This window comes from Ursus maritimus, unplaced genomic scaffold (genome assembly GCF_017311325.1).
Source record: "Ursus maritimus isolate PB19 unplaced genomic scaffold, ASM1731132v1 scaffold_24, whole genome shotgun sequence".
NCBI lineage: Eukaryota > Metazoa > Chordata > Mammalia > Carnivora > Ursidae > Ursus > Ursus maritimus.
Window position 1 is genome coordinate 6,971,571 of NW_024424897.1, and position 25,570 is coordinate 6,997,140.

Below are 25,570 nucleotides of genomic sequence, written 5' to 3' on the forward strand. Positions count from 1 at the left end.
AGAGCCGGTGTTTCCGGTCCCTGCTCTGGGCCTTGGTTTCCCCCTGGTGGTGGTGGAGCTCCTCCTGGTCCTGATGGTGCATCCTCCTTACCTTCTCCTGCACCCCCCGGGGAAGCTGAGCCAGGCAAGCCCCCTGCAAAGACTGTGTGAGGGAAACACACGGGGCATGTCTTCCCCAGAACGAGCTGGGTAAGGAAGAGTCATTTATTCCCCCAGGGCTGTCTCAGACAGCCTGGCACACATCCAGGAGCACAGCATGATGCCAGCCTGTGCCCTGGGACTGGCTTCCCCAGCCGCCCCTGGGGAGCTAGTGTCAGGTGTAGTTATTAATAAACAGTGGCAGGAAGCCACCTGTGGCCTTGGATTGGACACATAGATGAACCAAGTGAAGCTTGGTGGAAACCAAACTCTCCTGCGTTCGGAGGAGGAGGGGTCCCCTAAGGTTTTGTCCTGTTCTCTGTGCTCTGGCCCAGGCTGCCCCCGAGGCTGCACACCAGGGCTGGCTGGTTTGCACACGGGCGTGCTGCAGCGAGAATCAGGCTAAGTCTGAAGACCCATTATGTGGATAGAAACCACCCCCAGGCCTACGCACCAGACCCTGAACCTAATCTATTTGCATCAGCCGCAGGAGAGCCCTGGGCATTTGGCCCATAGCTCTTCTTTCTTTTCTGTTTCTCCACGTGCATGAATCCCGCCCAGGATGGCTCATGGAGGTAAAAATAGGAGAAGCTTCTGAGCAGGAGGCCACAGCCCATCTTACTTAGAGACTCGTCACGATGTTGTCTCTGTTCTCAAACTGAGGCTTCCGCTTGTCTTCTGTGTTTCTGTCAACGACACCCCTAAGCCATCATTCACATCCCATTTCCCCTCATCCTCTCTATTCAGATCCTGGTCTCGGCCTCTGCAGGTGTTTCTCCTCCCCGTCCACACCCCCAGCTCGAGCCTTTACCTCTTCTCACCTGAGCAGCACTCGGCCCCTTGCTGCGCCCCCTGCCTGGGGGCTTCCCCGCTTTGAGCAGCTCTAATGCTTAAGCAAATGCACCACCTCTCTCTCCACACCTCCTCGCCCCTCGCCCCGGCCTCATCTCCCAGATCCGCTCCACAGACTCAGGCTCCCCCCCTCCGCGCTGACTGCTCGTTTGTTCCCACACACGCCGGTGCTGGGTCCTACTTCGTGCACACAGGTCCCTCTGCCTGGTGCCCCCTTTCCAACTTCTGCCAAATTTCTGTTCGTCCTCCATATCAGACCCTTATGCCCTTAAAGACCCATCAGAAGCAGCGCCACAACGGCAGGGGCCAGGCGCCTGGTGAGAGCTCAGTACCCTCCACACACTGAGTACTGCCCAGGAATCTGATCGCTCATCCTCTCCCATTGCTTCTGTCCCTCCTCTGCATCTCCACTGCCACCGCCCACAGCCTGGGACTTCACAGTGTCCCCTCTGCATGGCCATAGCAGCCTGCATGGTTTCTGTACCTTCCGATCCACCATCATCATTCTAAAAGACAGCTGGGCGTCATTAGCTCACTTGAGATCCCGCCATGGCTCCCCGAGGCCTTCCACACGGAGCGTGTCCCTTAGCCTGGAGTCCTGGCCTTCCTTGCCTCATCTTTGGCCATCCCCCCGTCCCACCCCTGCTCTGGCCGTGCGCAGCCATGGGCAGCTTTCCAGATGGGCTGCTCCCTTTGATCGTCCCTGGCTTTGTTCTCGTCTGTCTGTCCTGGAGGTCCATCCTTCACTTACTTGTCTGGCTGGCATAGACAAATGGCTTCTTCAAAGCTCATCTTATATGTCCTCTCCCCCTTTTCGGGCTTTTCTGAGCTCTTGAGATCTTCTTTCATATACCTGAGGCCTTCAGCGGGCAGAAGCTGCCCTCTGAGGAGGCCACTGCTGTTCTCTCGAATGTCGATGTCATCCATGACCATTATTTCCACGAAGCAACAGTATTTTCGATCAGAGATGTGTGACGTCCTCCTCCTCCCTCCAAACCTGCCCGCAGCTGGAATCCACTGGTTTTGATGAGCCTGAGCGCTTTCTAAAGCCCTGTGACCCTCTGGGGCCCAAGGGACTGAAGTCCACCCCTACTTGTGAGGGGCCGAGGGTACTTCTAGTTTGGGAGGGGAGATGAAAGTGCTCCTGGGAAATAAGACACCCACCAAGGATTTTCCTCTTCAAAAGCCCTTCCTGTTCTCATCCCTCTCAAAGCACCCTGTACTTCCCGAAAGATGTCACTCTACGCAACCGTGTTTCTCTATTTCCCTGTGTGTTTGTCTGCTCTTGTCTCTCCCGTGGAGGTACGGGCTCCCGCAGGGCAGAGTCGGCGTCTGCTTGCTCGCCGCTCTGGCTCAGCACCTGGCACCGTGCGCGGTGCCGACCTCGAAGCCCAGCCCTTTCCGTCTGCCTCTGTCCACCGTGTTGTCTCCAGCCCGTAAGTACACAGAGGTGCCGGCTCCTGGGTCTCAGGTTCTGGGAGCCAGGGAAAGCCGGTGGGGGGGGGGTGCTGGTCTGACCCTGGGGGTGACCTCGCCTAACGTCAGTGTCACTCCAGGAGCCTCTAACGAAGGGCGAGGGGGCCCTAGTACCCCAGAGTAGCCAGAAGTGAATGTGGGACAGTGACAGTCACAGCGGCGGGCTGGAGTACCATCGGCTAAGTGGCATATTTACCAGTTGCGTCAGCTGAGCAGAACAGGACCCAGAGGCGGGCACTCTCCCGCAGGTGTGCACCAACTGACAGGAGGGACTTCACTGCGTGGTGGACCCTGGGGTCTGGCCGCCGCTTCCCCACCCAGGCCCCGCCATCAATGTTTTGCATTCCATGCCCGTGGGGGTGGGTTTTTCCAGCAGCCTCTGGTTCTCCAGTGATGCTTCGTGGTTTTGTTTTGCTCCCCTTGCAAGAGACTAAACACAACGGGCTCTGGGTGACGCCATTTTACAGGGAGGTGAAGTTCATGGCCATGAGGACAGGCAGTGCATCGTCTCCACTGAGCTCCCACCACCCTCTGCCCAGTGATGGCGGCCGCCGTCCTGTCCTCGGCCATGCCTGTTCCCCAAACACTACCCCTGCCTCCGGGTGCTCTCTGTACCCACAGCGAAGGTGTTTTTTGGTCCCAGCAGGTGGCCCACCTTTGCAAGCACGTGGCAAAGGCCCCAAACCTATTACAGAAAAGAACGTTCTCCCTTGGAGCTCATTGTCCCAGACACTCATCAAGGGGTCCGGCCGTGGGCCTGGGCTGATGCAACAGGGAGTTGTGACTTTCTTCCCGGACATTTCATTTGGATAAATTTTTTTCTCTAAGTCAGGGTTTCTCAAACTCAGCACTATTGACATTTGGGCCGGACCATTCTTTGCAGGGAGGCCTGTCCTATGCACTGTGGGATGTTGGAAAACATCCCTGGCCTCTCCCCACCAGAAGCCAGGAGCACCCCCTGACCACTTATGTCAGTCCAAAATGTGCCCAGACATTGCCAAATGTCCTGTCGGGAGCAAAATCACCCCTAGTTGAAACCACTGCTCTCAGGCAGCTCTGGGGCTGCCCGTGTCCTCACACAGTGAGGCACCTGTCCCAGGAGACGGTACAGATCGAGACACATGGGGTGTGGCGCCCTCTGCTCGGATGGCAGTGCCGGGCAGGAGGGAGAAACCCAACCAGCCCACTCCTCTTCCTGGGACTCGGGCATTGCCCCTTCTCTCTGTGCCTCGTGTGGCACATGGTTGACTTGGGGGTTACAGATGGGGATAGCGTTCCTTCTGGGGCTGTTATGAAGATCAAGCACTTGATAAATATGTCCCACGATGATTATTTTATCCGTCTGGCCACAGTGGCATCTTAATGTTTGTTTTTCCTTTGGTCACAAAGAGTGGCTGGCCCTGGGTCCCTCCCCAGGAAGGAGTCTTAACACAGGCAAAATTTTAAAGGGCACTTTGGGTCCCTGTTAGGACCATCCGACACCCACAAAATGAATGGTGGTTGGGGGAGTTTTGGGTGCCAAGCTGGCTCTGAGGTGCCCTCTCGCCTACGGACGTTTCTGGCAATGGTCGCTGAATGTTCTCCTGCGCCCCGGTTCCCGGTGTCGCCACGGGCCCTGCATGTGCCTGCTGTGCAGGGCGGAGACTGAGCTGTCTGGACTCCTGTCCCTGCTCTGCCCTGCGCTAGCTCCGTGACCCGGGCCAGTCCCCACACCTCCCCCGGAATCCAATCGTTCCCCTAGAGAGTAAGGACACTCAGCGTACGGACCTTCCAGGGATTCTGCACGAAGAGCTAGAGGAGAGAACACGGAAAGCTCCCAGCACAGAATGTACAATGAGCACTCACTGTTAGCACCGTTATTATTCATTTAATTTTGTGAGAATTAAGAGAGTAGAAAGCTCGCAGGCATACAAGAATAACTGCATTCATTCGTGCATCTCCTCTCAGAGGTAAACGTGCCTGGGGGTCGGGGAGCGGGGCTGCCCAGAGACATTTTAGAAGTGGACGGACTGTGCTTCCGAGCTGCATGTGAAGGGGAGGGTCAGCAAGGGAGAAGGAGAAGCCCCTCTCCCTGCACACAGGTCTTTCGGAGGCCCCGCCGCGGCTGAGGCTAGCCTGGTTGGAGGCTCTGCAGGCTTTGAAGGAAAATGATCGCCTGAAAAGCCCTGGGGAAGCTGAACCCGAGGGAACACGCAGGGCCAGGCTGAAAGGCGGGGTTTGTTCGGCTGGCTGTGAGAAGGGGTCCCCAGCTCGGGCATGAGCCCTGCCCCTTCCTTCCCTCCAAGGGGTCCCTTGGGACTGGACTCAGTGAGTCAGTGGGGGCCAGCCCTTTGTGGGGCATGGGGTCGGGTCAGGGCCCCTCTGCTCCCCCAGCCCTCCCTCTGCTGACCTTTAAGGGAGGAGCTCAGCACCCACTTTCGAAGCCAGCGCCGTGCCAGGAGGTGGGACACGGAGGCGCAGAGTGAGTGGGGCCGCGGGCAAGGCCGACCTGACCTTTCTAGATCGGAGTCTCGGCACGGTCCCCTTCTTCCTCCCCTTGGTCCTCTCCTTCCGCCTCCTCATCTGCCTCCAGAGCCTGATGTTTCTGCAGAGACAGGGCAGAATCATTGATGGGGGGCAGGCCTCCCCTGCACCCTGAGAAGTTAATCCCCTGAGGCCGAAACCGCCAGCTGGTGGAGGCCTGGGTTGCCGGGGACTCAGGAGACCGGCACCAGCTCCGTGGCCTCGAGGATCTAGTGGGTGCTCAGAGCCATGGGTGTGGACGGCGGGCACGGCCTAGGGCATCGGACAGACTCGGGTACAAGTCCTACTTCTGTCGCTCTGCTGCCTGGGTGACCTCGGGCTAGCTCCTCCTGAGTCTCCTTGGTCCCCTCACCTGTAAAGTGGACAGGAGTCCTCACGGGGCTGTGACCCGGACTAGAAATAATGGGCGTAAGGACCCTGCACCGCTCTCTCAGCCCTGACCCCAGACCTTCTGGCCAACTGCAGAAGACTTAAGAGAAAGGCAGGCCGAAGCAGGATTGTTCTGTGCACTGCACTCCCCTCCGAGGCCCGGCTTCTCCAAGTAGAGTGTTTGAACAGTGGGAGGAGCTCCTTTCAGGACCCGCAGCACCAAGCCTGCTGTCTGCCAGGTGCACTGCGCCGTGGAAGGTGCCACTGTCAGCACTGCCTTCTGGACAGCGGGACGGTCAGAGAGCTGGGACTCCAGTCTCGCCTCTGCGGTAAGCGGAGGGAGGTCTGTGCCCGGCCTTGCCACACAGACAGCGTGAGAATAAGGCCTCTCAGAGCCAAGTGTTTCCCAATGCAAAAGGAGCAGCAGGCGTCACAGCTGGGCCCCAGCCCCAGTGGAGGGAGACAGAGTGGGGAGGGCTCATGAGATGGGACCAGTTATCCTCTCTGCACACGTGTCTGTCTTCCGCCAGCCTGTCCGCTCCGTCGGCACCCAGGAGTCCACCACCCGCCTCTCAAAAGTGGGACAGTCCACCTGGAGACTTAGGGTTTCTCAGGAGGAAGGGCGTCTTTCCTCCCATTTGCCAGATGGACAAGTTAAGGCCCACCTGCTGAGGCCACTTGCCCAAGGTCACCCAGGAGGTCAGCGAGCAGGAGGAACCCAGGCCTGGGGCTCCCCCCCCCCCGGTGCCCCCCACAACCCGACGCCCCCACTCGGGGCCCTACAGGCTTCGGCTTCTTCTTCATGGCTTCCGCCTCCTTCTTCTTCAGCTCCGCGAAGATGAAGTCGAAGAACTCCTCCTCGGCCTTGGCGACCAGCTGCTCCAGGTTGAGGGCGGTCTCCTCCTCTCTCTGGTCATCGTCCTTGCCCTCCGCCTTGCCCTTCTCTTTCAGCCGCATCTCCCGGTGCCTGGCCTCCAGAATCTTCTCCCGTCGGGTCTCCCGCTCAAATATCTGGGGCACACGGGGACAGGGAGGCCCATGGGAGGAGGGCGGGGGCCAGGTCAACTTCTCTTTGCTCAGTGCAGCCCCAAAGAGCTCTGTTCTTAACGCTAAGGGCAAGAAAGGAGGGCTGGCCATTGAGGTCAGGAGGCAGGAACGGAGCTGCCAAGTCGCCCAGTTCCGAGAGGTTCCCAGAACATAGACGACAGCGTGAAGAACGCCCTCAGGCCTGTGGGGCCCTGGGCCCGGGGAAGCACCTGCTGGGGGGTGGGCCCGCAGTCCCAGCAGAGCCAGGGGGCTGGCCCAGGGCCTTGGCACCAGGGGTTTCAGTTCCCCGGTGTGACTATGGTGCTGGGGAGATGCCTCCTGTGTCCCCCAGGGGTGGGGGGTGTAGTGACGGACCTCAGCCTCCCAGCCCCCTCCCCCAGGACCCCCGCCTTCCCTCTGTCTTCTCTAATGGTATCTCTGAGCCTTTGTTTGACAGGGTCACCTGCAAAGAGATGTCATCTGTGAAGCCAGACACACTGACCTATTGACGGCGACAAGCCCGGAGGGGTGAGGTGACTTGCCCAGGGCTGCTGTGCTCCTGGGCCCGGAAGCCAGGCCGGGTCCACACACTCCTGACCCCACTTACCATGCTCATTTTGGGGACACCATGCCCCCTCCCCAAAGGTCCACGCATTTCCCAGGAGGTGAGAGGGAGGGCCTGATGTTTTTCCCTGGCCAGCCTACTCGGCCTGGGCCGGGTCAGCACCGGGCACTTACGGAGGAAGCTGCGTTCTTCTCGTTCCTCTGGAGCGTGCACAGCCCGTTGGAGACTTCCAGCAGCGTGGTGGTCCCCAGCTGAGAGCCGCAGGCGATGAAACACCCGTTGTCCTGCACCCGGAGGCAGAACAGGGCCTCGTCGCACACCTGTTGGAGGGGCCAGGCAGACGCGGTTGGGGAGGAGAGCCTCGTCCGATGATCTGGGCCCTGGGGAGGGGGGCGCTTCGCCAAGCTCTGTGTTCAAACACCCTCGGTGACTCCCCTGACTAACAAAACGAGGGTCACACTCTGAGATTGGCTGTCAAGACCCTTTGCCTCCTTCGCTCATCTTCCACCCCCCTCACCCCCGCTTTGGGCCATCCTGCAGTGTCCCAAACCCCATGCCCTTCCATGGCCCAAGCCAGCAGGGCTCGGCTCCAGCTATGCAAATATGACATTAGCTTAGGCTGGAAGGGTCAGCTGCCAGGAGCCCACGCGAGGGCTGCTGGAGGAGTAGGTCTGGCGGGAGGACAGGCCAGGCTTTCTGCTTCTCTTTTCTTTCTAAATTCCCCTAGGTGATTCTGCTGGGCCACGAGACCCCGAGGGCGTGGACGCATGGGGAGGGGGATATACATGACCTTCAGGCTGAGGGCAGGGTCACACTGCTTGAACACAAAGTCCCAGATGTCCAGGGTCCCGTCCATTTTGGTGGTGAAGAAAACCGCCGGCCTCACTGGGCTCCAGGCGCCGTCGGTGAGGTAAGCCATGTGGTACCTGTGGGGAACCGGGGGTCACTGGTCAAGGACCGCTATGGTTGGGAGGGATAGAAAGGCCACTGAGCCACAGCTCTGGTCATCCAGACCCCCTGGACTCCAGGGTCTCATTGCTGGCAGGAAGTTCTTTCTTGTGTCTGACTCCTAACCATGCCAACTCGCTCACTAGTAGTCCACAGTCTGCATTTTAAAGGCTCTGGTCCTGGGGGGCCTGGGGGGCTCAGTTGGTTAAGCATCCAACTCTTGATTTCGGCTCAGGTCATGATCTCAGGGTCCTGGGATTGAGCCCCATGTTGGACTCTGTGCTCAGCAGGGAGTCTGCTTATCTCCCTCTCCCTCTGCCCCTCCCCCTGCTTGCACGCAAATAAATAAATAAATAAATAAATAAATAAATAAATAAATAAATAAATCTTAAAAAATAAAAAAGCTCTGGTCCTTCTGAGGGGTTGGCCACTGGTGTTTCCCCACAGCTAACTCCAGGGACAGGTGCATGTCGTTGGATCTGGGCCCAGTCTTCCAGCCGTGGGACTCACTGAAAGGAGTCAGAAGAACGGTGTGCCCAGAAAAGTTCCTAATATTGACATTGGAAGAGTGCTATACCTCCTACTTGTGGGATCTAGATTTTCAAAGCTTTCTGCCGTGAAGAATGAAATCAGACCCTTATCTTCCACCATATACAAAATATCAACTCAAAATGAGTTAAAGACTTAAACATAAGACCTGAAACCATAAACTTCCTAGGAGGAAACAGAGGGAAAAGCTCCTTGACATTGGCTTTGGAAGCCGTTTCCTGGATATAGCGCCAGAAGCACAAGCAATAAAAGCAAAAATAAACAAGCGGGGCGCATCGACGTAAAACATTCCGCACAACAGAGCCTAAAAATGACAAAGCGACCTACGGAATGGGAGAAAACATTTGCAAATCATATATGTGATAAGGGGCTAATATCCCAAAGGGACATTAAGGGTTAATATCCAAAGGGCTTGTATCCAAAGGGTTCATATCCAAAATATATAAGGAACTCATACCAAAAAACTCAACAGAAAAAAAAAAAAAACCAAATGACCCAATTAAAAATTAGGCAATGGGCTTGAACAGATAATTCTCCGAAAACGTGCAGTTGAACCAGCAGGTTCATGGAAAGGTGCCCACCTTCACTCATCAACAGGGAAATGCAAATCAAAAACACAAAGGGATTAAAGAGAAGAAAACCAAAACCACACACATAAGGAGAGAGCTCCTCACACCTGTTAGAATGGCCATCATCAAAAAAGACAAGAGATAGTGTTGGCGAGATTGCGGAGAAAAGTGAATCCTCGTGCACGGTTGGTGGGAATGCAAACTGGTGCAGCCACTGTGGAAAACAGTGTGGAGGTGCCTCAAAAAATTAAACATAGAACTAGCCTACGATCCAGCCATCCCACTTCTGGGTATTTATCCAAAGAAATTAAAATCAGAACCTCAAAGAGATACCTGCAGCCCCATGTTCATCGCATCGTTATTCACAACAGCCAAGAGACGGAAACAACCTAAACGTCCATCAGTAGATGAACGAATAAAGGAGGTGTGGTCTACAGATCCAATGGGATATTATTCAGCCTTACAAAAGGGGATCAGCAACATGGATAGACCTGGAGGGTGTTATGCTAAGTGAAATGAGCCAGACCGAGGAAGACGAATACCGCATGATCTCACTTATACGTGGAATCTTAAAAAATCAAACTCACAGCAGCAGAGAGTAGAGCCCTGGTTGCCAGGGGCTGGCGGGGGGCGGGGGGCGGAAACAAGAAGGTGATGGTCAGAGGGTATGAACTTTCATTTATGCAAGGTAAATCAGTTCTGGAGATCTAGTATGATCTAGTAATACCTCTAGCTAACAACGCCGTGCCAAAGAGTGAAATCTGCTAAGAGGGCAGATCTCATGTTGAGTGTTCTTACCTCCCCCCACTCACAAGAATAACGATAATAAAGGGGGTAGGAAAGAGGCGATGGGTTTGTTTATGGCTTTGATGGTGGTCGTGGTTTCACTTATCCCCAAACTCATAGAGCTGTATGCAGTGAGTACGTACAGTCTTTTCCATGTCAATGACACCTTGATAAAATGGTTGAATATATATTTATAAATGTATTACGTGTGTGTGTGTGTGTGTGTGTGTGTGTATACACACACATATATAATGAAAGAGTCAGAACCCAGGTAGGTGGTGTGGAGCCCTCTAACTCCCTGTGAGACCCGGAGCAAAGCGCTATCCTCTGTACCCTCTGGGCGTCCCTCTCCACCCCGTGGAATAGGGAGTTTTGATCAGATTTCTGCTCCAAAAGCAAAGACAGGCTGAGTCCTAAAGCCGCTGGAGAAATCTTTAACATGCCCGTTCCTGGGTCAAAGGCAAGATAGACTACAGCAGCCCTGGGGTCTAGATTAAAAAATAATAATAACTTCTCCCAGGAGATCCTGAAGCACCCAGATTTGGGAACCACTGGAAGAGAAGGTGCCCGTTCGGGTCCACCGTGGCACCAACCCTGCAAGACCCGGGACCACGTGAGCTGGAAAGGAGCCCCAGATCCCCACGCGTGAAGGCTGAAAGGGCACCTGTCCCCCCACCTCATGCCTCGGCTCTGGTCTCTGGGCTCTGCCTGCCTTGTGACATCTCTGTGGAGGTGGCTCTCCTCGCCCCCCCGCTCCTGGGGGCAGTGGGACCACGCTGAGGGTTTCAGTCTCACGGCATCCCCTTGGCCTCTCCTCTGGGCAGACTGGGCGAGCCCAGCAGCTTCTCTGATCCAACGACAGAGCTCACAGCTCTGTCCCGCTCTGCTCCTACGCGTTCGCCCTCACAGGCGAGGGGACCCACCAAGCCGTCCTGATGAGCTGCCCCGATTCTTAACCCAAGCTTCCTGGGTTCAAACCCCACCTGAGCTCCTTACGAGCTGAGGGACCAGGAGCAAGTAGCTTTGCTTCCTCGTGGCCCTGTCCCCTGACACAGAGAATGAGGGACAAGAAGAGCAATGCTACCTACTTGCAGGGTTGCCTTGAGGTCATGAAAATTAACCCAAGGCTGTTTGAAGCACATTCTTTCATGATTAGGCCACTCCTGGCACGAGCTCAGGTGGGTGTGGAGGGGTGTTCTCTCCATTTTCTGGGGGGACACATGGAGGCTCAGGGGCCTCCTGGGCTGGCCCTCCCCCCCTCCCTCTTACTTGGTCCACATGATGGACGACTCCCGGCTGTCCTCTGACCAGATGCGGGCGGTCCAGTCGCCGACGGTCAGGAAGTTCTTCGGGAAGAACGGATTTCTCTGCAGGGCGTAGATGGGGCCATGGTGGCCCGAGAAGGTGCACACGATCTTCTCGGCTGGCGTCTTGGCCTTGCGGTTGCAGGAGATGACAATGCCCTGCTCGGTGCCCACCATGAACTTGGTTGGCTGGGGAGGGGGTGACACAGGAGTGGAGGGCGCCATGAACGTCAGCTCGGGGNTTCATTGTCATGGCGAGCAGCCTTCTGGGGCCGGGGAGGAGGGTCCGAAGGTGCCGGGAGGGCCTTGGGTTTAAGCCTCTGCTCAGGCTGTTCCCTGGCCCCTCCTGAGGAGCTGCCTCCACCCTTCCCGGCTTCATCAGACCCCACCCTCTGCGAGAACCTGCTCAAGGGCCCATCTCAATGAAGCCCTCTAGACTCCTCTAGTCCCTGGAGAGACTCAGCAGCAGCCACGGGATGAACACCGCTTATTTTTTTTTAAGATTTTATATTTGTTTGATAGAGAAAGAGAGAGCACAAGCAGGGGGAGTGGCAGGCAGAATGGCAGGCAGAAGCAGACTCCCCGCTGAGCAGAGAGCCTGACATGGGGCTCAATCCCAGGACCCTGGGATCATGACCTGAGCCGAAGGCAGATGCTTCCCCGACCGAGCCACCCAGGCGCCCATGACGGACACCTCCTCATGTAGCATCACTGTGTCCACTAGGCATTTGGCCGTACGGGTCCTGAATGTCTGTTCACAGATAAAGCGAATGACTGAAAGAAGAGTATAAAGCCTGAGTCCAGAAAGCCCCTCAGCCAGCCCCCAGTCACTCCCTGCAAAACTGGGCTCTACTGTACACCCCTGTTCATAGCACCTTATTCACAGCAGCGAAGAGGTAAAGCAACTCAAGTGTCCCAACCCCAGTGACACGGATGGACGAACAAAATGCGGTCTATCCACGCGGCGGAATTGCATTCAGCTTTAAAACGGAAGGGAATTCATGGCTTTACAAAGGAAGAGCAGGGGTGCCTCGGTGGCTCAGTCAGTTAAGGGTCTGATTTGATTTCAGCTCAGGTCACGATCTCAGGGTCATGGGATCGAGTCCGCAGGGGGCTCCGCGCTCAGCGAGGAGTCTGCTTGAGCTTCTCTCTCTCCCTCTCCCTTTGCTCCTCCCTCCGCTCGCATGTGCACACTCTCTCTCCCTCTCTCTCAGATAAATAAATACATAAAATCTTAAAAAACAACAACAACAACTGGACTCCAGGTTGGGGGTCAAAGGAAAGCAAAGAGACACAGCTTGAAAGGCCCGGAAGAGTGAGTAAGGACATAAACGGCAGGGCTCCTGCAAGCTAGTAACGGGGAGAAGCACCCAGATCCGGATGGCCCCCCATGTCGCCGGCCTCAGACTTCTCGGTGGGGTCGGCCTGGCAAGCCTGCGCCTGGAGTCAGAGCCCTGGGTTTGAACCCCAGACGCCCCGTGTTCTAGATCGCATGACTTACCACACTGAGACTCATCTGTTTACCTGGAAAGTAGGAGTAATAACACTATCCCTCAGGACGGTCGTGTGTGATTATGTAAGCTCATCACATAGGACAGTGTCTAGTGTCCAGCACAGCCTGTGCTCAGTCACAGGTGCGGGACAGCTGGGGACTAGTGGTGGCCTGGTCACCACATCCCGCCCTTGCTCTAGACGTCCCTGATTTCAGGACAGAATGCTTCCCTGCGTCCTCTCCACCCTGACTACCAGGCCCAGGGGTGGGGGTCAGTTAAATTGTCTTTCAACTCACTTCACCAGCATTGGTTCCCCAGCCTTGGGTGGGGACTCCCGGGGCAGGGGTGAAGCCAGAGCACCTCCACCTCCCAAGGGCCTGAGAATGATGTCACATGACCTGAAAGCAAACAAGGGATCATCCCCAAGGGAAGCCCGGCCTGGGCTTCAGAGAGACATAAACCAGGAACCAGCCCAAGGCAAGAGTCATCTGGGAAAGTTGTTTTCTTGCTTTGGAGGGGGGGTCTTCATTTGCTGCTTCTAGAAGCTTCCGTCCTTTGACACATTCACATTACTGCTCAATTACGGTATTTCTTTCCCGTTCCTTCCCATCACTAAACGCTGTAACTGTGCCTGCATTCCGGTTTTCCAAGAAGCCTCCTCTGACCTCATTTCCCTCTCCAACATCTCGTCCTTCCCTTCAGAAAGTGAAGCGACCCACCCGAGGCAGGGGCAGGGCCTGGCCTCTCCATGTTGGTCCTGGACAGGGCTCTTCCCACAGAATGGGCCTTTCTGGATCCCGTCCTCTGCAAAAGCTTGCCCTCTATTCAGCTTTGTGTGAATAAGGTGGCTCTGCTACTTTCCGCAAGAAACTCTGCTGCCCCCTGCTGGAACATCCTTGGAAAGACCACACAGGTCCAGGGTGACCACAGGGGCGATGGCCCTCCCTGGAGCTGCCTAGTGCACTCGTAGTCTGCCCTCCGCTCTGGCTGCCCCAGCGATAGAAAGTCGGGGAAGGGAGAGCTGGGGACACTCACCAAAGTAGACTCGAACTCCAGGGAGATGGCCCCCAGGGCGCTCTCCAACTGCTCCTTTCTGGAAATATCCAGGATCACCACCTCGGTGGGTTCGCTCATCTTTCGGATATCCCACCACATGACCTGATGGGAGGATGGGCCGACTGTGAGACCAGAGGTCCCTCGATTCTCCTGGCATTTGCCTTCCCTACCCCTGCCACCTTTCTGGGGCCAAACACTGGGGCCAAAGGGGTGGATGTGAGAGGTGCCCAGTAACCTGCAGGACAAACACGTTTTGGAGAACCACTGCTCTGGCCCACAGTCTCCAACCTGGCTGGTCATCAGGGTTATGGGCAAGCTTCATAAAATCCAGATGCTGGGGCCTCCCTCCAGACCTATTGCATCAGAATTGCCAAATGTGTGCTCTGGAATCTGAACTCTTAAAGCCTCCCCACAATATGGCGAAACATAACACTGTTATAAATGCCCATATGCTTTGATCCAGAAATCCCACTGTATGTTATAGGTGTGCCTTCACACGTGTGCAAAAACCTATATAAAATACACTGTTGGCGGGGTGCCTGGGTGGCACAGCGGTTGAGCGTCTGCCTTCGGCTCAGGGTGTGATCCCGGCGTTCTGGGATCGAGCCCCACATCAGGCTCCTCCGCTATGAGCCTGCTTCTTCCTCTCCCACTCCCCCTGCTTGTGTTCCCTCTCTCGCTGGCTGTCTCTATCTCTGTCAAATAAATAAATAAAATCTTCAAAAAAAATTACACTGTTGGCAACATTATTCTTAGAATGACAACATATTGAAATCCACTTAAATAAATTATGGCATACCCAATGCAGTTCTTTTTTTTTTTTTTTTTTTAAGTAGCCTCCATGCCCAGTGTGGAGCCCCCCTCAGGGCTCAAACGCACGACCTTGAGATCAAGACCTGAGCTGAGATCAAGAGTCAGACACTTAACCGACTGAGCCACCCAGGTGCCCCTCTCAGGCAGTTCTTAACTTTCATTAACTAAATGAAAAATGTCACGTGCTGATATTTACCTATGTGTGAGGTGTGCAGGGAGAGAGTGAAGAAGACAGGGGTATTTGCTCCTGTATACAGAGACTATCCCTGAAGGCAGCCGTAAGAAGCTGATGCGGGTGGGCGTCTATGCAGAGGGGGGCTGGGAGGCTGGTGGGCAAATGTGGGAGCAAGGTGTCTGTCTGTCTGTCCTTTTGTACCTTTTGGATTTTGTTCCATGTGCACATATTACCTACTCTTCCATTTTAAAATAAAATGCAAAAAGGAAATGTTCCCCTGGGGATTCTGAAGGGGACGCAGGGAAGTGTCACTGCTCCCCACAATCCTGCCCCCTACAATGGCTAGCAGGTACCTGCCCATCTGTGGATGCCGAGAAGCACTCAGTGCCTGTCTTCGACTGCAGCCAGATGGAGCCATACACAGGGTCTCGATGGCTGAACTCAATGGTGGACAGCTCCGCCACTAGGCTGCCCTTCCGGGTGTCCCAACAGGCTAGCAGGGGGGAAAATGAGGGGAAGGTGAACGGAAGCCGGGCTCCCTTCCCTGGTGCAGGAAGCAGGCAATGGAGGGATGCTGCTTTTCTTGGTTTGGCAGGTGTGTGTTTTTTTAGAATCAGGGCTCGGTCCCAACCTGCCTGAGTTTCCTACTGACCCCTGAAGTTCCCACACAATCTCTGTGGAAAGGCTCCCAGAGTGCAAGCTTCGCTCATTTCCGTTGAGCCTCTGTCCTGTGTTGAGCACCACGCTAGGCCCTCGGGAAGCCTCTGGGAGTAAGACTGTCCCTGTCCCTGAGAGGCAGGAAGGGGGACTGCAAGTAGAGCCCATGCTGGGATTGCTCCGGTGAGGGACACATGGCGGTGGTCAGGGCAAGCTTCCTGGAAGGAGTGAGAAGGAGCATGGATGGAGGATGAGCCTAGGATGGGGGGGCGGCGGGCCAGCCAAAGAGAAGAGTGTCTCCACCCCAGAGAAAGGCTCCTGAAAGTAAGAACACTGAGGCAAATCTCTCCTGCTACATAAACTCCTTTCCTTTAATCCTCCACACCTTGGCTGCCCCTGTTGGGAGATGGGAATGCAGCTCACAGACCCTTTGCTCACACCCATTACCGGGGCATCACCCCTGCTGCTTTACCAAGAAAGCCTCAAAACATATCTAGTTTCTGTCTTGGCAGATTTCATTCTCATTTTTCCACAAATGTGCAGCGAGGACCCAGTCTGTTACACAAAACTATTTCTAGGAAAGCAATAAAAACATGATCTATGTTTTGATTTAGGGAATCAAAGTCCAAGGCATTTGCCCCTGGACTGGCCTGGCCCAGATATGGACTTTCTTAGCTAAGCTTGCTCAGCCTGGGCAGAGCAGAGTTCGGGGGTTCACAGGCAGCAGAACCCCAGAGCCCTGGCTGCTCTGAGCTGGCATGAAAAACCCTGAAAGGGGTTATGAATAATGAGCAAGGCAAGGCTCCTGAATAAATCATGGCACAGTGGCTCCGCTCATTTTCTAGAACTCTGGGACCAGGTAATTTGGCAGGGAGACTTGTGGGAGCTCATGTCTGTTCCCGGGCAGGAGGCGGCAGGTCTGAGAGAGGGTCAGAGGCCTCAGAAGAGTGTCTAAGAAGCTTCCCTGCCATCTGGCTCCTACCCTGGGAGGAAGAAGGGGAAGGAAGAGAACATGTGAAGGTAGGAGGGTAGGGAGTCCTTCTCAGGCCCAAGGTCACATCAGGCCTGGGGTGCAGCCATGGAGGCTGAGTGTCTGCTGCCTGGGGGCCAGAGGTGGAGGGTGGGCAGGCAGCCAGGGCCCATGTGGGCAACTTCTTTCCAACCTCCCTAGGGATCCAAAAACCAGTTTTCTAGGTGTTCCATCAGCAAAATCAGCAGACTAAGGACCTCTGAAAATCTTCTCCTCCATAAAAGCAATGAGAAAACTGGCAACAAACGTCGGTCAACTTTCTCAGAACAAGTTAGCCAAAAGCTTGCAGCCATCCGGAAGGTATTCAGGAGAAAGTTGAATGTTAGTAAGGACACTGAGTTTTGTAGCATTTTTAACTTGCCCTCGTTAAGACCCCACACTCTCTGAGTCCCACGGCAGCCTCAAAAAAAAAAAAAATAACATTACTCCTTCCTGGTGAAAACCTGAAGCCTGGCAGCCACAGGAGGGGTAATGTGGCCAGAGCTCATTCAGAGTCTCCTGTCCAAAGAACGGTGACTATCTGACCTGTGTGGTGGTTCCCCTGTAAGCTGTATGTGTTCGACCTGACTTGGAGCTTGCCGAGTGAAAAAAAGTCTTATTATGGAAGCAACTGTTGAAAAGAATGATAATTACAGGCAACTGATTAACTTTGCAGCTTCCTGAAGTGGTGGGTAACAGGTGGGCAAACAGCAAACTAACCACAAAGCTCAAAGGGCAAGCCTGGAGGACACAATGTCCATAGAGGCTTTGAAAATCTCCGACATCTTTCTGGAGATCCAGAAGGGCACCTGCCTGGGTAGGGGGCTACATGCGTGCCCAGAGCCATGCACACGCTCAGGAAAGAACAGAGGAGGTCCTAAGCTCTGCCCCTGGCTGACCCTGAGGCTATGCACAGAGGCTCAGGCGGGGCTGGCAGCCGCCTGGCTCAGTGTCGCAGGCATGCTCAAACAGGCACACAGAGGCTCTCAGCAAAGACGGGTGCGGTGGAGTAAGGAAGTGAAGTCCCTGTCCAGCCAGATAGGAATTCTTTTTAAAAGGAAGAACAAAATAGAGATTCTGGAGTTGAAAAATATGTTTACTGGAATGAAAATTCAGTGGAGGGGCTCAACAACACAGTTGAGCAGACAGAAGACCCCCCTGAGCTGGACGTAGGTCATTTGAGATGATCCATCTGAGAAACAGAAAGAAAGGGGGACGGAACTACCAAAACTGATTCAAGAAGACATAGCAAGTGTGAAGCAATCTAGAACAAAAAAAGAGGCTGCATTAGAGGGGTGCTTGGGTGGCTCAGTCGGTTGAGCCTCTGACTCTTGATTTCGGGTCAGGTCATGATCTCAGGGTTGTGAGATAGAGCCCAGGGTTGGCTCTGTGCTCAGGGCAGAGTGTCCCTCAGATCCTCTCTCTCCCTCTCCCTCTGCTCCTACCCCATGCTCTCTAAATCAATCAATCAGTCAATCAATCAATAAGAGGTTGCATTAGCAATTTTTAACTTCCAATAAGGAAGGACCAGATGGCTTCACTGGTGAATTCTACTGAACATTTAAAGAAGAATTAGTACCAAACGCTCCCGATTATCAAAGGAGAAGGGAACATGTCCCCACTCATTGTGCATGGTGGGAATCACTTACACCCATTCTCGTACAGGTGTCTCTGCCTGCCTCTCCCGAGATGGACCTCCTCATAGGTCTCATTACCCCTTTGCCCCCAGCTACTCTATGCCAGCTGGGGACAGGTGGGCGGAAATTCTCCTTGACTTTATATTTGACCTATAATTTTCTTAAAACTTTTTATTCTGAACTTGTTTCAGACTTACTTGAACTGGAGACACAGCTGAGCTATCAGCAAGCCCCGACTCGCCCGGATGTCTGGAGTTCATCCGCTGTGGGAAGTCCCCACCTCCCTTTGTGCCCTGCGGGAGGCCCGGGCAGGCATGTGGGCCCTGGTGGACAGGGGCGGGGGTTGGGCTGGCTCCTGGTCAAGCCCCAGGCCCTTCCTTACCGAGCTGCCCATTGTAGCAGCCTCCCAGAAGCACGTGGGAATCCTTGGGGTTGTACTCCAAGGTGACAAGAGGAGAGGACGGCTTCAGGACAATTTCAGGCTTGTTGGGGTTTTCTGTAAGACAAAGAAAAAATGGTCCTACTGGGTCTAGAAAGCAAAGGACAGAGTCAAACAGTTGAACCCTTCTAGAGGTAGGAGGTAGGAAGGACAGGGGTCGGGGGTGGGGGGAAGACTGGAAACCCCTCCTGGCTGCCACCTCTAGGCCCCGGTGACCAGCATCTGGCACTCTTCACCCTAGGGGCTCTTTTAGTGGTTTTATTTCTGGTAATCAGGAGCGTGTGTGTGTGTCCATTTTGTGGGTTTGGTAGAAAACCAGGTGTGACCACAAGGTTTTTTACTTAAAGCCAACTCTCCCTGACTTCTCCAAGCCAGTTTCTTTGTCTGTATGGGGGGGGGCTAATGGTGGAGTCGGCCCCCAGGTTGCCGTAAGCATTTGTTGGGTTGCTCAAGAGTGTCATGTGCTCAGTTCTGAGCTTGGCACCTACTCCTACTCGTAACAACTAACGTGTATTTTCACGCTGGGGACAGTGAAGGGACATCTGACAGCGTGTAGCCCCCCATTGCCGGCTCCCTGCCAGGCTCGCGCTCTTGGAGTGAGTCCTTTTGTCAACAAGGGTGTTGCTCCCAAGTGGACCCACAGCCCCTCCCGGCCATGGGTGAAGGACAAATGCCAGGAAAGGTGGCCTGTGAGAGTCCCAGGCCTGTGGTTTCTACCTTCCACTCCTGTGCTCTCCTGGCCTCTCCCTGTCCCCCCCACCCCAGCTTTCCCGGCCACCCGGACTCCTCTACTTCTCACCCAGGTCCCAGATGTACGACTCGTGGCTCATGCCCTCAGGTGCCCGTTGAAAATTCAAGCAAGAATATGCCACGGCCAACTTCCAGGCCTGTGGCTTCTACCTTCCACTCCTGTGCTCTCCTGGCCTCTGCCTGCCCCCCCCTCAGCTTTCCCGGCCACCCGGACCCCTCTGCTTCTCACCCAGGTCCCAGATGTACGACTCGTGGCTCATGCCCTCAGGTGCCCGTTGAAAATTCAAGCAAGAATATGCCACGGCCAACTTTCTGTTGCCATCAGGGTGCCAGGAGAGATGTGTGGCTGACCGCTTGATCTCCTGGGGATCCCTTTACGGAAGAGCAAGAGGCAGAAGACTAGAATGGAAGTGGAAGACTCCCCACACCTCTTTACCTCTTATTTACTCAATTATTTCTTTATGAAAACTTTTTTCATCTTTCTTTCTTTCTTTCTTTCTTTCTTTCTTTCTTTCTTTCTTTCAGAGAGAGAGAGAGCAGGGGAGAGGGAGAGAGAGAGAATCCCAAGCAGGCTCCATGATCAGTACAGAGCCTGACATGGGGCTCAATCTCATGACCCTGAGATCATGAGCTGAGCCCAAACCAAGAGTAAGACACTAAACCGACTGAGCCACCCAGACACCCCACAGAGAAATTTAGTTTAAGAACAAAGTTTAGAGGACTCCCTTAATAAAAAATCCACTCTCACCAGCCATAAACAGAAGGCAATGATGACCACTAAATCCATGGAAATAAAACATATTAAATTCCAGTCCGATATTTCCATTTGCTGAAACTTTTGAGCCTGAGGCCTGATTTCCCATTGCTATTGACATAAAAGGGAAAAGAGAGGATCCAGCAATCTTGCTCCTCGGTATTTGCCCAAAAGAGTTGCAAACTTTTGTCCACACAAAATCTTGCATGTGAATGTTTCCAGCAGCTTTGTTCATAATCGCCCAGACTTGGAACCAACCAAGACACCCTTCAGCAGGTGAATGGATAAATAAGCCAGGGTCCATGCAGACAAGGGAATATTACTCAGCATTAAAAAGAAATGAGCTATCAAGCCACGAAAAGACAGGGTGGAAACGCAACGCACATCATTAAGTGAAGGAAACCAGTCTGTAAAAGGTCACAAAACTGTATGATTCCAACTACGTGACATTCTGGAAAAGGCAAAAGCATGGAGACAGTAAAGAGATCAAGCGTTGGCCAAGGGTTTGGAGGTAGGGAGGGATGAGTAGGTGGAGCACGGGACTTTGAGGGCAGTGAAACTATTCTGTATGATACATTTGTCAAAACCCACGGAATGTACAACACAAGGAGTGAGCCCTAATGTAAACTATGGACTTTGGGGTGCTACAGGCTGAGTCCCCCCAGGTCCCCGCAGGTTCATATGTGGAAACCTAATCTCCAAGGGGATGGTATTAGGGGGGTGGCTGTAGGAGGTAATTCGGTCCTAAGCCATTCAGAATGAGATTAGCACCTGATAAAGGGCTCCAGAGAACTCCCTCACCCCTTCTGCCATGTGAGTTCCCAGTGAGAAAATGGCCGCCTGTGAACCAGGAAGTGGGTCTTCACCAGACACAGAACCCAACCACCCTGATCTGGGACTTCCAGCCTCCAGAGCTGCTGTGAGAAAGAAACTTCTTCTGTTTATAAGCCTGCCAGGTGATTGTGCTGTATCAGAACGCTGGTTCATGACGGTGACAAAGGCCCCACCCTGGGCGGGGGTGTTGATGGTGGGGAGGATGTGGGGGTGCGGGGCGGACGGGCAGATGAGAACTCACTGTACTTTCTAATCACTTTTGCTGTGGGCCTAAAACTGCTCTGAAAAATAAACTCTTAATTAAAAAAAAAAAAAGAGGGAAGGAAGGGGAATGAGCAAGAAGTAGAAAAGGCCCAATCTGAGACTTTGTCCTTGAAGAAATCAGAAGGAATGAAGGAAAGTGGGAATCCGAATAACTTTCTCACCCCCTGATTCCCCCACTTCACTCCTCCCGGGAGCACTGTTAGAGTGAGAGGAGTGCAGCCTGGAATCCAGGAGACCAGAGTCCCATCCTTGATTGGGTCACCCACCCACTGTGTGTCCTGAGCACCGTCCCCTCCCTGGGGTCAGTCCCCTCATCTGTCAAACGTAGAGGTTGGATGGGATGATGTCTAACCCACCATCCTGCTAAGATATCCCTGTGGAAGGTCAGACCCCAGCAGGGCAGGCGCAGCAGGAAGGGCAGCCCCGCCCCGGCCCCTCTCCTGGCAGCCCTTGGTCTTGCTCCACACACTGCGATTCAGCCCTGGATCACAAAAGGGTCCTTCCTAGTTGTGTTGGGACGGGCTCACACAAACTAAATCTTGTCCCAGAACAGGCTGGCACCTTCATTCTGACAGCTGCGTGGCATTCCACGGTGTGCGCCTACCAGAATTGTTAGGAGTCCCCTACCAATGCATTTAGCTTGCTTCCGGCCTCTGGCTAGCACACGCCCCGCTGCAGTGAATGTCCACATACACAGTGATTCCACACACACTATGGGAGAAAGCCCTGTTGTCAAAGCGCCGTCCTTGGAGGTTATTACCAGGTACGCTCCCGTGAGTGTGGGACGAGGGTCCTGTTTGTCCACAGTGTTGCTGGGGCACGGATGTCCCACACTTTGTACTCATTCTGCCCTGCATGAATCGACCCGGCTTGCACACAGCTTTGCAAATTCCCTTAGTCTTTCCCTCGCCGTCTGCCCTCCTTTTCCATCAACCAGACCTGCCCCCGAGGTAAGCACCAGTGGGCTGCTGGCTGTTCTATTGCTCTGCTCCTTACCAAGCTCGGAGCACGGAGGGCATTGCACCCACGGCATGGGGTGATCGGCAAGGGGTGACCTTTAGAAGCTTGCAGCTGTAGGGGCGACAGAGATTGGCCAGACACCTGCCTAGCTAGAGAGGTACCTGAAAACGTTGATGGTTTTAGCTGAAGGGGCCTCCTCCGTCACCTCCACCGCATCCTCGTCGTCAAAATACTCCTGGTAGATGTCAATGGCATTATTCTGTTTAATGCAGTGCTCCATGATCTGCGGAGGACAGAGCGGGAGTTCTTGGCAGGAAAGGGAGGTTCCTGCAGCCTGACCAGGACTGAGACAGAGTCTGGGAGGGACAAGACCTGTTCAGCGGTCTTTCCCATCCTTCCAGCCCTTGCATTCTCCATGGGGGCACCATCATCTCCAAGGGGTTTCGTGAAAATTGGTTTTGGGGGGTAAAATAATATTACTTGTTATGTATAAAGCACAGATATATATACAGTACATAAACAATGTACATATGGTATTAAAATTTCATGGGGAAGGCAATTAGGAAAAAATGTCTAAAAAGGTTCATTGGGGGACAACAATGAAACAAAGGTGAAGAAACACTTTCCAGCCAAACAGAACTAGTAATCACTCCATATACAGCACCCATCTTCTGGTTCTGCCACCCAGAGGGCCCTCTCCATTTTTCCAGATGTCCAACAAGGAAAACCAAGCTTATGTGCCTCCTCTTCCAGGAAGCCTTCCCTGATCCCTTTAGCATGATATCAAATCTTCTTCCTTATAGAAAAAAATAGCAAGTCATCCCTCATTTTACAGCATGTTTTTCTACATTATACGGAGATATCTCTGTATTTGTCTTTGACCTCCAGTGGATTATAAACTCTGGGGCAGGATGTATATGAACTTTTGCAATTTTTTTTTTTTTTGCAACTCATTTTTGCAGTCTCTGCTGTGCCTGGCAGAGGCTTGAAGCTCAGTCCAAATGTGCTGAATGAATGAATGAATGAATGATCCCTATTGGCAGGTGGCTTTTGGGAGGGGTTCTTTGGGGGTCCTCTTTGCTTAAGGGGAGCACTTGTCAGACTCCTCCTAAAGCCTGCCCAGCCCTTGCACCTTCCTGTCTTCCCCTTTGGTCTGCTGTTGTGGAGTGGTCTGCCTGTTTCCGGGTAGAAGGTTCCTGAAGGTAGTCAGTACTCTTGCCCGAGTAGCCACAGGAGCCGAGCACAGTGCCAGGCACGCCCAGGGCTTCACATGAGGCAGGGAGCTGGCGTGATGGCTGGAGCTGAAGGAGGCCTTACCGAGCCGAGCTGCATGATGGCATTGATGTAGTTCTCGTCCTTCTCCACCTTCTTGCGGAACCGGATCGTCTGCTCCAGCTCCAGGGGGTTCACATCCTTGGGCCAGCCCCCCTCAACATGATTAATCCCCCGGGTCTCCATCTCAAACCGCTCCGTGTTGGCCTGAACCAAGAGCCAAGGGTGAGAACATGCCTGCCCCATGTGTAAACACGGGGCCATTTCCGCCAACCAGGATCTTGGGGCCCCCGCCCCCGGGCTCCAAACACTTGGGGATGGACCGATGAGGTGTCCTGGCCAAAGCCACAATACTGTCAGGTTCCAGCAAGGAACTTTCTGGTCCTCAGGTGGTCACAGGTAGCCACGGAAGTGACACCCTACAGAGCTAGCAGCTTTGCGGCTGATGCCAGGGACCCTGGAAAATCCAGGTCTGACTTTATCTAAACCCTAATGGACCAGAGGAGCCCACACATCTGTTCTGTGCGATCCCAAAGAAAAAGCAGCGAAGGAGCCTGCTCTGGCTTACCGTGTACAATGTCACGGGCAGTGACACATGGAAATGATGGAGGGTGGGGATTGCTCTGCCCGTTCTCTGCGGCAGGGCGGATGGTAGATACAGGTGTAGTTTATCCCTTAAACTTGTCACTTTGACTCCTTTCTATTTTCGCCCCATTTTAAAAATTGTGGTAAAATACATATAAAATTTACCATTTTAACCACTGAAAAATGTATGATTCTGTGGCATTAAGGACCTTCCCGACGTTGTGCCACCATCACCACCATCTAGTTCCAGAACTTTCTCATCACCCCAAAACCCAGGAAGCAGTCACTCTCCTCCTCCTTTCCTTCCTAAGCCAGGGCTCGCAAAAGCGACAAGTCTGCACAGGGTGGAGAGGCCATCCTGTTTAGTTGGCTGCTCCGTGGACGGCATCACCCTGGTCCCTGTGACAGCAATGAGCCCTGGGAAAGCAAGGAACTCAGTGCGTTTGAACCGTGAGTTACCCACCCACAAAGCGTTTTTGGCCAAATCAAGTGTGATTTTCACGGGGCTGATTTGGGACCTGACCAAGTGGCTTCTCTCCTTCAAACTAGTTTTCTCTCTGCAGCGTCTGGCATAATCGAGGCGGCTCACACACCCACTTAGACAGGCAGGGAGCTCACACTGTACCATGAGGCTCTGTTCTCCTATCATGGAGGCCCCTCTGACAGAACTTTCCACAGCCCCCTTTCCTTTCCACAAGCTGGGCAGGTGCTTGTAGATCCGAATCCCCACTCCCTCAATTTACCTCTCCCAGCTGTACCACATGCCTGCGACGAATCTAGTAAGAGTCTTCGGGGTGAGACCAGAGCCCACGGGAGAGCGAGCATCCCGAGTCATATTCACCTGCCCAGGGAAGGGCTGGTGCGGCGTCTTTTCCTGCCCCTGGGCACCGTGGTGGGTCATGGGGCCATTCTGCCCTCATACTGGCAGCATCTGTACTGGGCCACTCTCACTGGCTTCCAGTCACCCAGATGAGTCACCCAGGCCCACCCTGCCCGACCACACCTCCACCGGCCCGGGCCCCGGGGCAGGGCCCCACCTCGTGTTCCGACATGCTGGTGGAGCACTGGACGCCCGTGTCCACCGGGTTCCGCTCTACAAACTGCTCGGCCAGCTCAGGGTTGGGCGGGATGTCGATGTTCAGCTCGGCCTGGCGGTCCGAGAAGTTGCATTGCTTCCCGAACTCGCTTCGCTTCTTGACGTACACGTACACGATCTCCATGGTTCCGGTGGCTGTGGGGAGCAGAGGGAGGGTGTGCGGTCAGGGGCCCCCACCTGGCTGCTTCCCGGTCCCCACAGGCCTCACCGGGGGTGCCTCCAGGTTCCCAGTCTGGTTGACGGGAGGGGTCCTAGGGGATTTGTTCAGAAGCCACATCTGCATTTTAAAAAATCATCTACCGAGGGGCTCCTGGGTGGCTCAGTCATTAAGCGTCTGCCTTCAGCTCAGGGCGTGATCCTGGCGTTATGGGATCGAGCCCCACATCAGGCTCCTCTGCTATGAGCCTGCTTCTTCCTCTCCCACTCCCCCTGCTTGTGTTCCCTCTCTTGCTGGCTGTCTCTCTCTCTCAAATGAATAAATAAAATCTTTAAAAATAAATAAATAAAATAAAAATAAAAAAATAAAAAATCATCTACCGAGTAATGACTATGTGCATTATCTTGTTCCGTTCTTGCATCTGCCCTCCGAGGTGGACAATAACATCGCCATTTCACTTCGGAGGAATCTCATACTTCGAGATGCCCTGCCCAGGACCATATGGCTAATAAGA

General features: G+C 54.1%; 1 protein-coding gene across 1 annotated transcript; it reads right to left on the reverse strand.

Annotated features, from left to right (window-relative positions):
- Nucleotides 1-4,963: 4,963 nt before the first annotated feature.
- On the reverse strand, nt 4,964-25,215 carry DNAI2 (dynein axonemal intermediate chain 2). Its single transcript, XM_008693952.2, has 12 exons — nt 24,841-25,215; nt 23,264-23,425; nt 22,108-22,229; nt 19,364-19,506; nt 18,328-18,441; nt 14,996-15,135; nt 13,634-13,756; nt 11,071-11,294; nt 7,740-7,875; nt 7,123-7,269; nt 6,142-6,369; nt 4,964-5,050 (listed from the first exon to the last, which is right to left on the reverse strand). Exons 1-12 carry the CDS (start codon nt 25,021-25,023, stop codon nt 4,964-4,966), a joined length of 1,809 nt encoding a protein of 602 aa, XP_008692174.1. The 5' UTR covers nt 25,024-25,215.
- Between the last annotated feature and the right edge of the window lie 355 nt (nt 25,216-25,570).

Excerpts from the sequence above, each read along its gene's own strand:
- DNAI2 (XM_008693952.2), bottom strand. The coding sequence starts at position 25,023 with ATGGAGATCGTGTACGTGTACGTCAAGAAGCGAAGCGAGTTCGGGAAG. Across the intron at positions 22,230-23,263 it reads CCATCATGCAGCTCGGCTCG|ATCATGGAGCACTGCATTAA; the intron begins GTAAGGCCTCCT and ends TGTCCTCCGCAG. Across the intron at positions 13,757-14,995 it reads CGGCATCCACAGATGGGCAG|GTCATGTGGTGGGATATCCG; the intron begins GTACCTGCTAGC and ends TCCTCCCATCAG.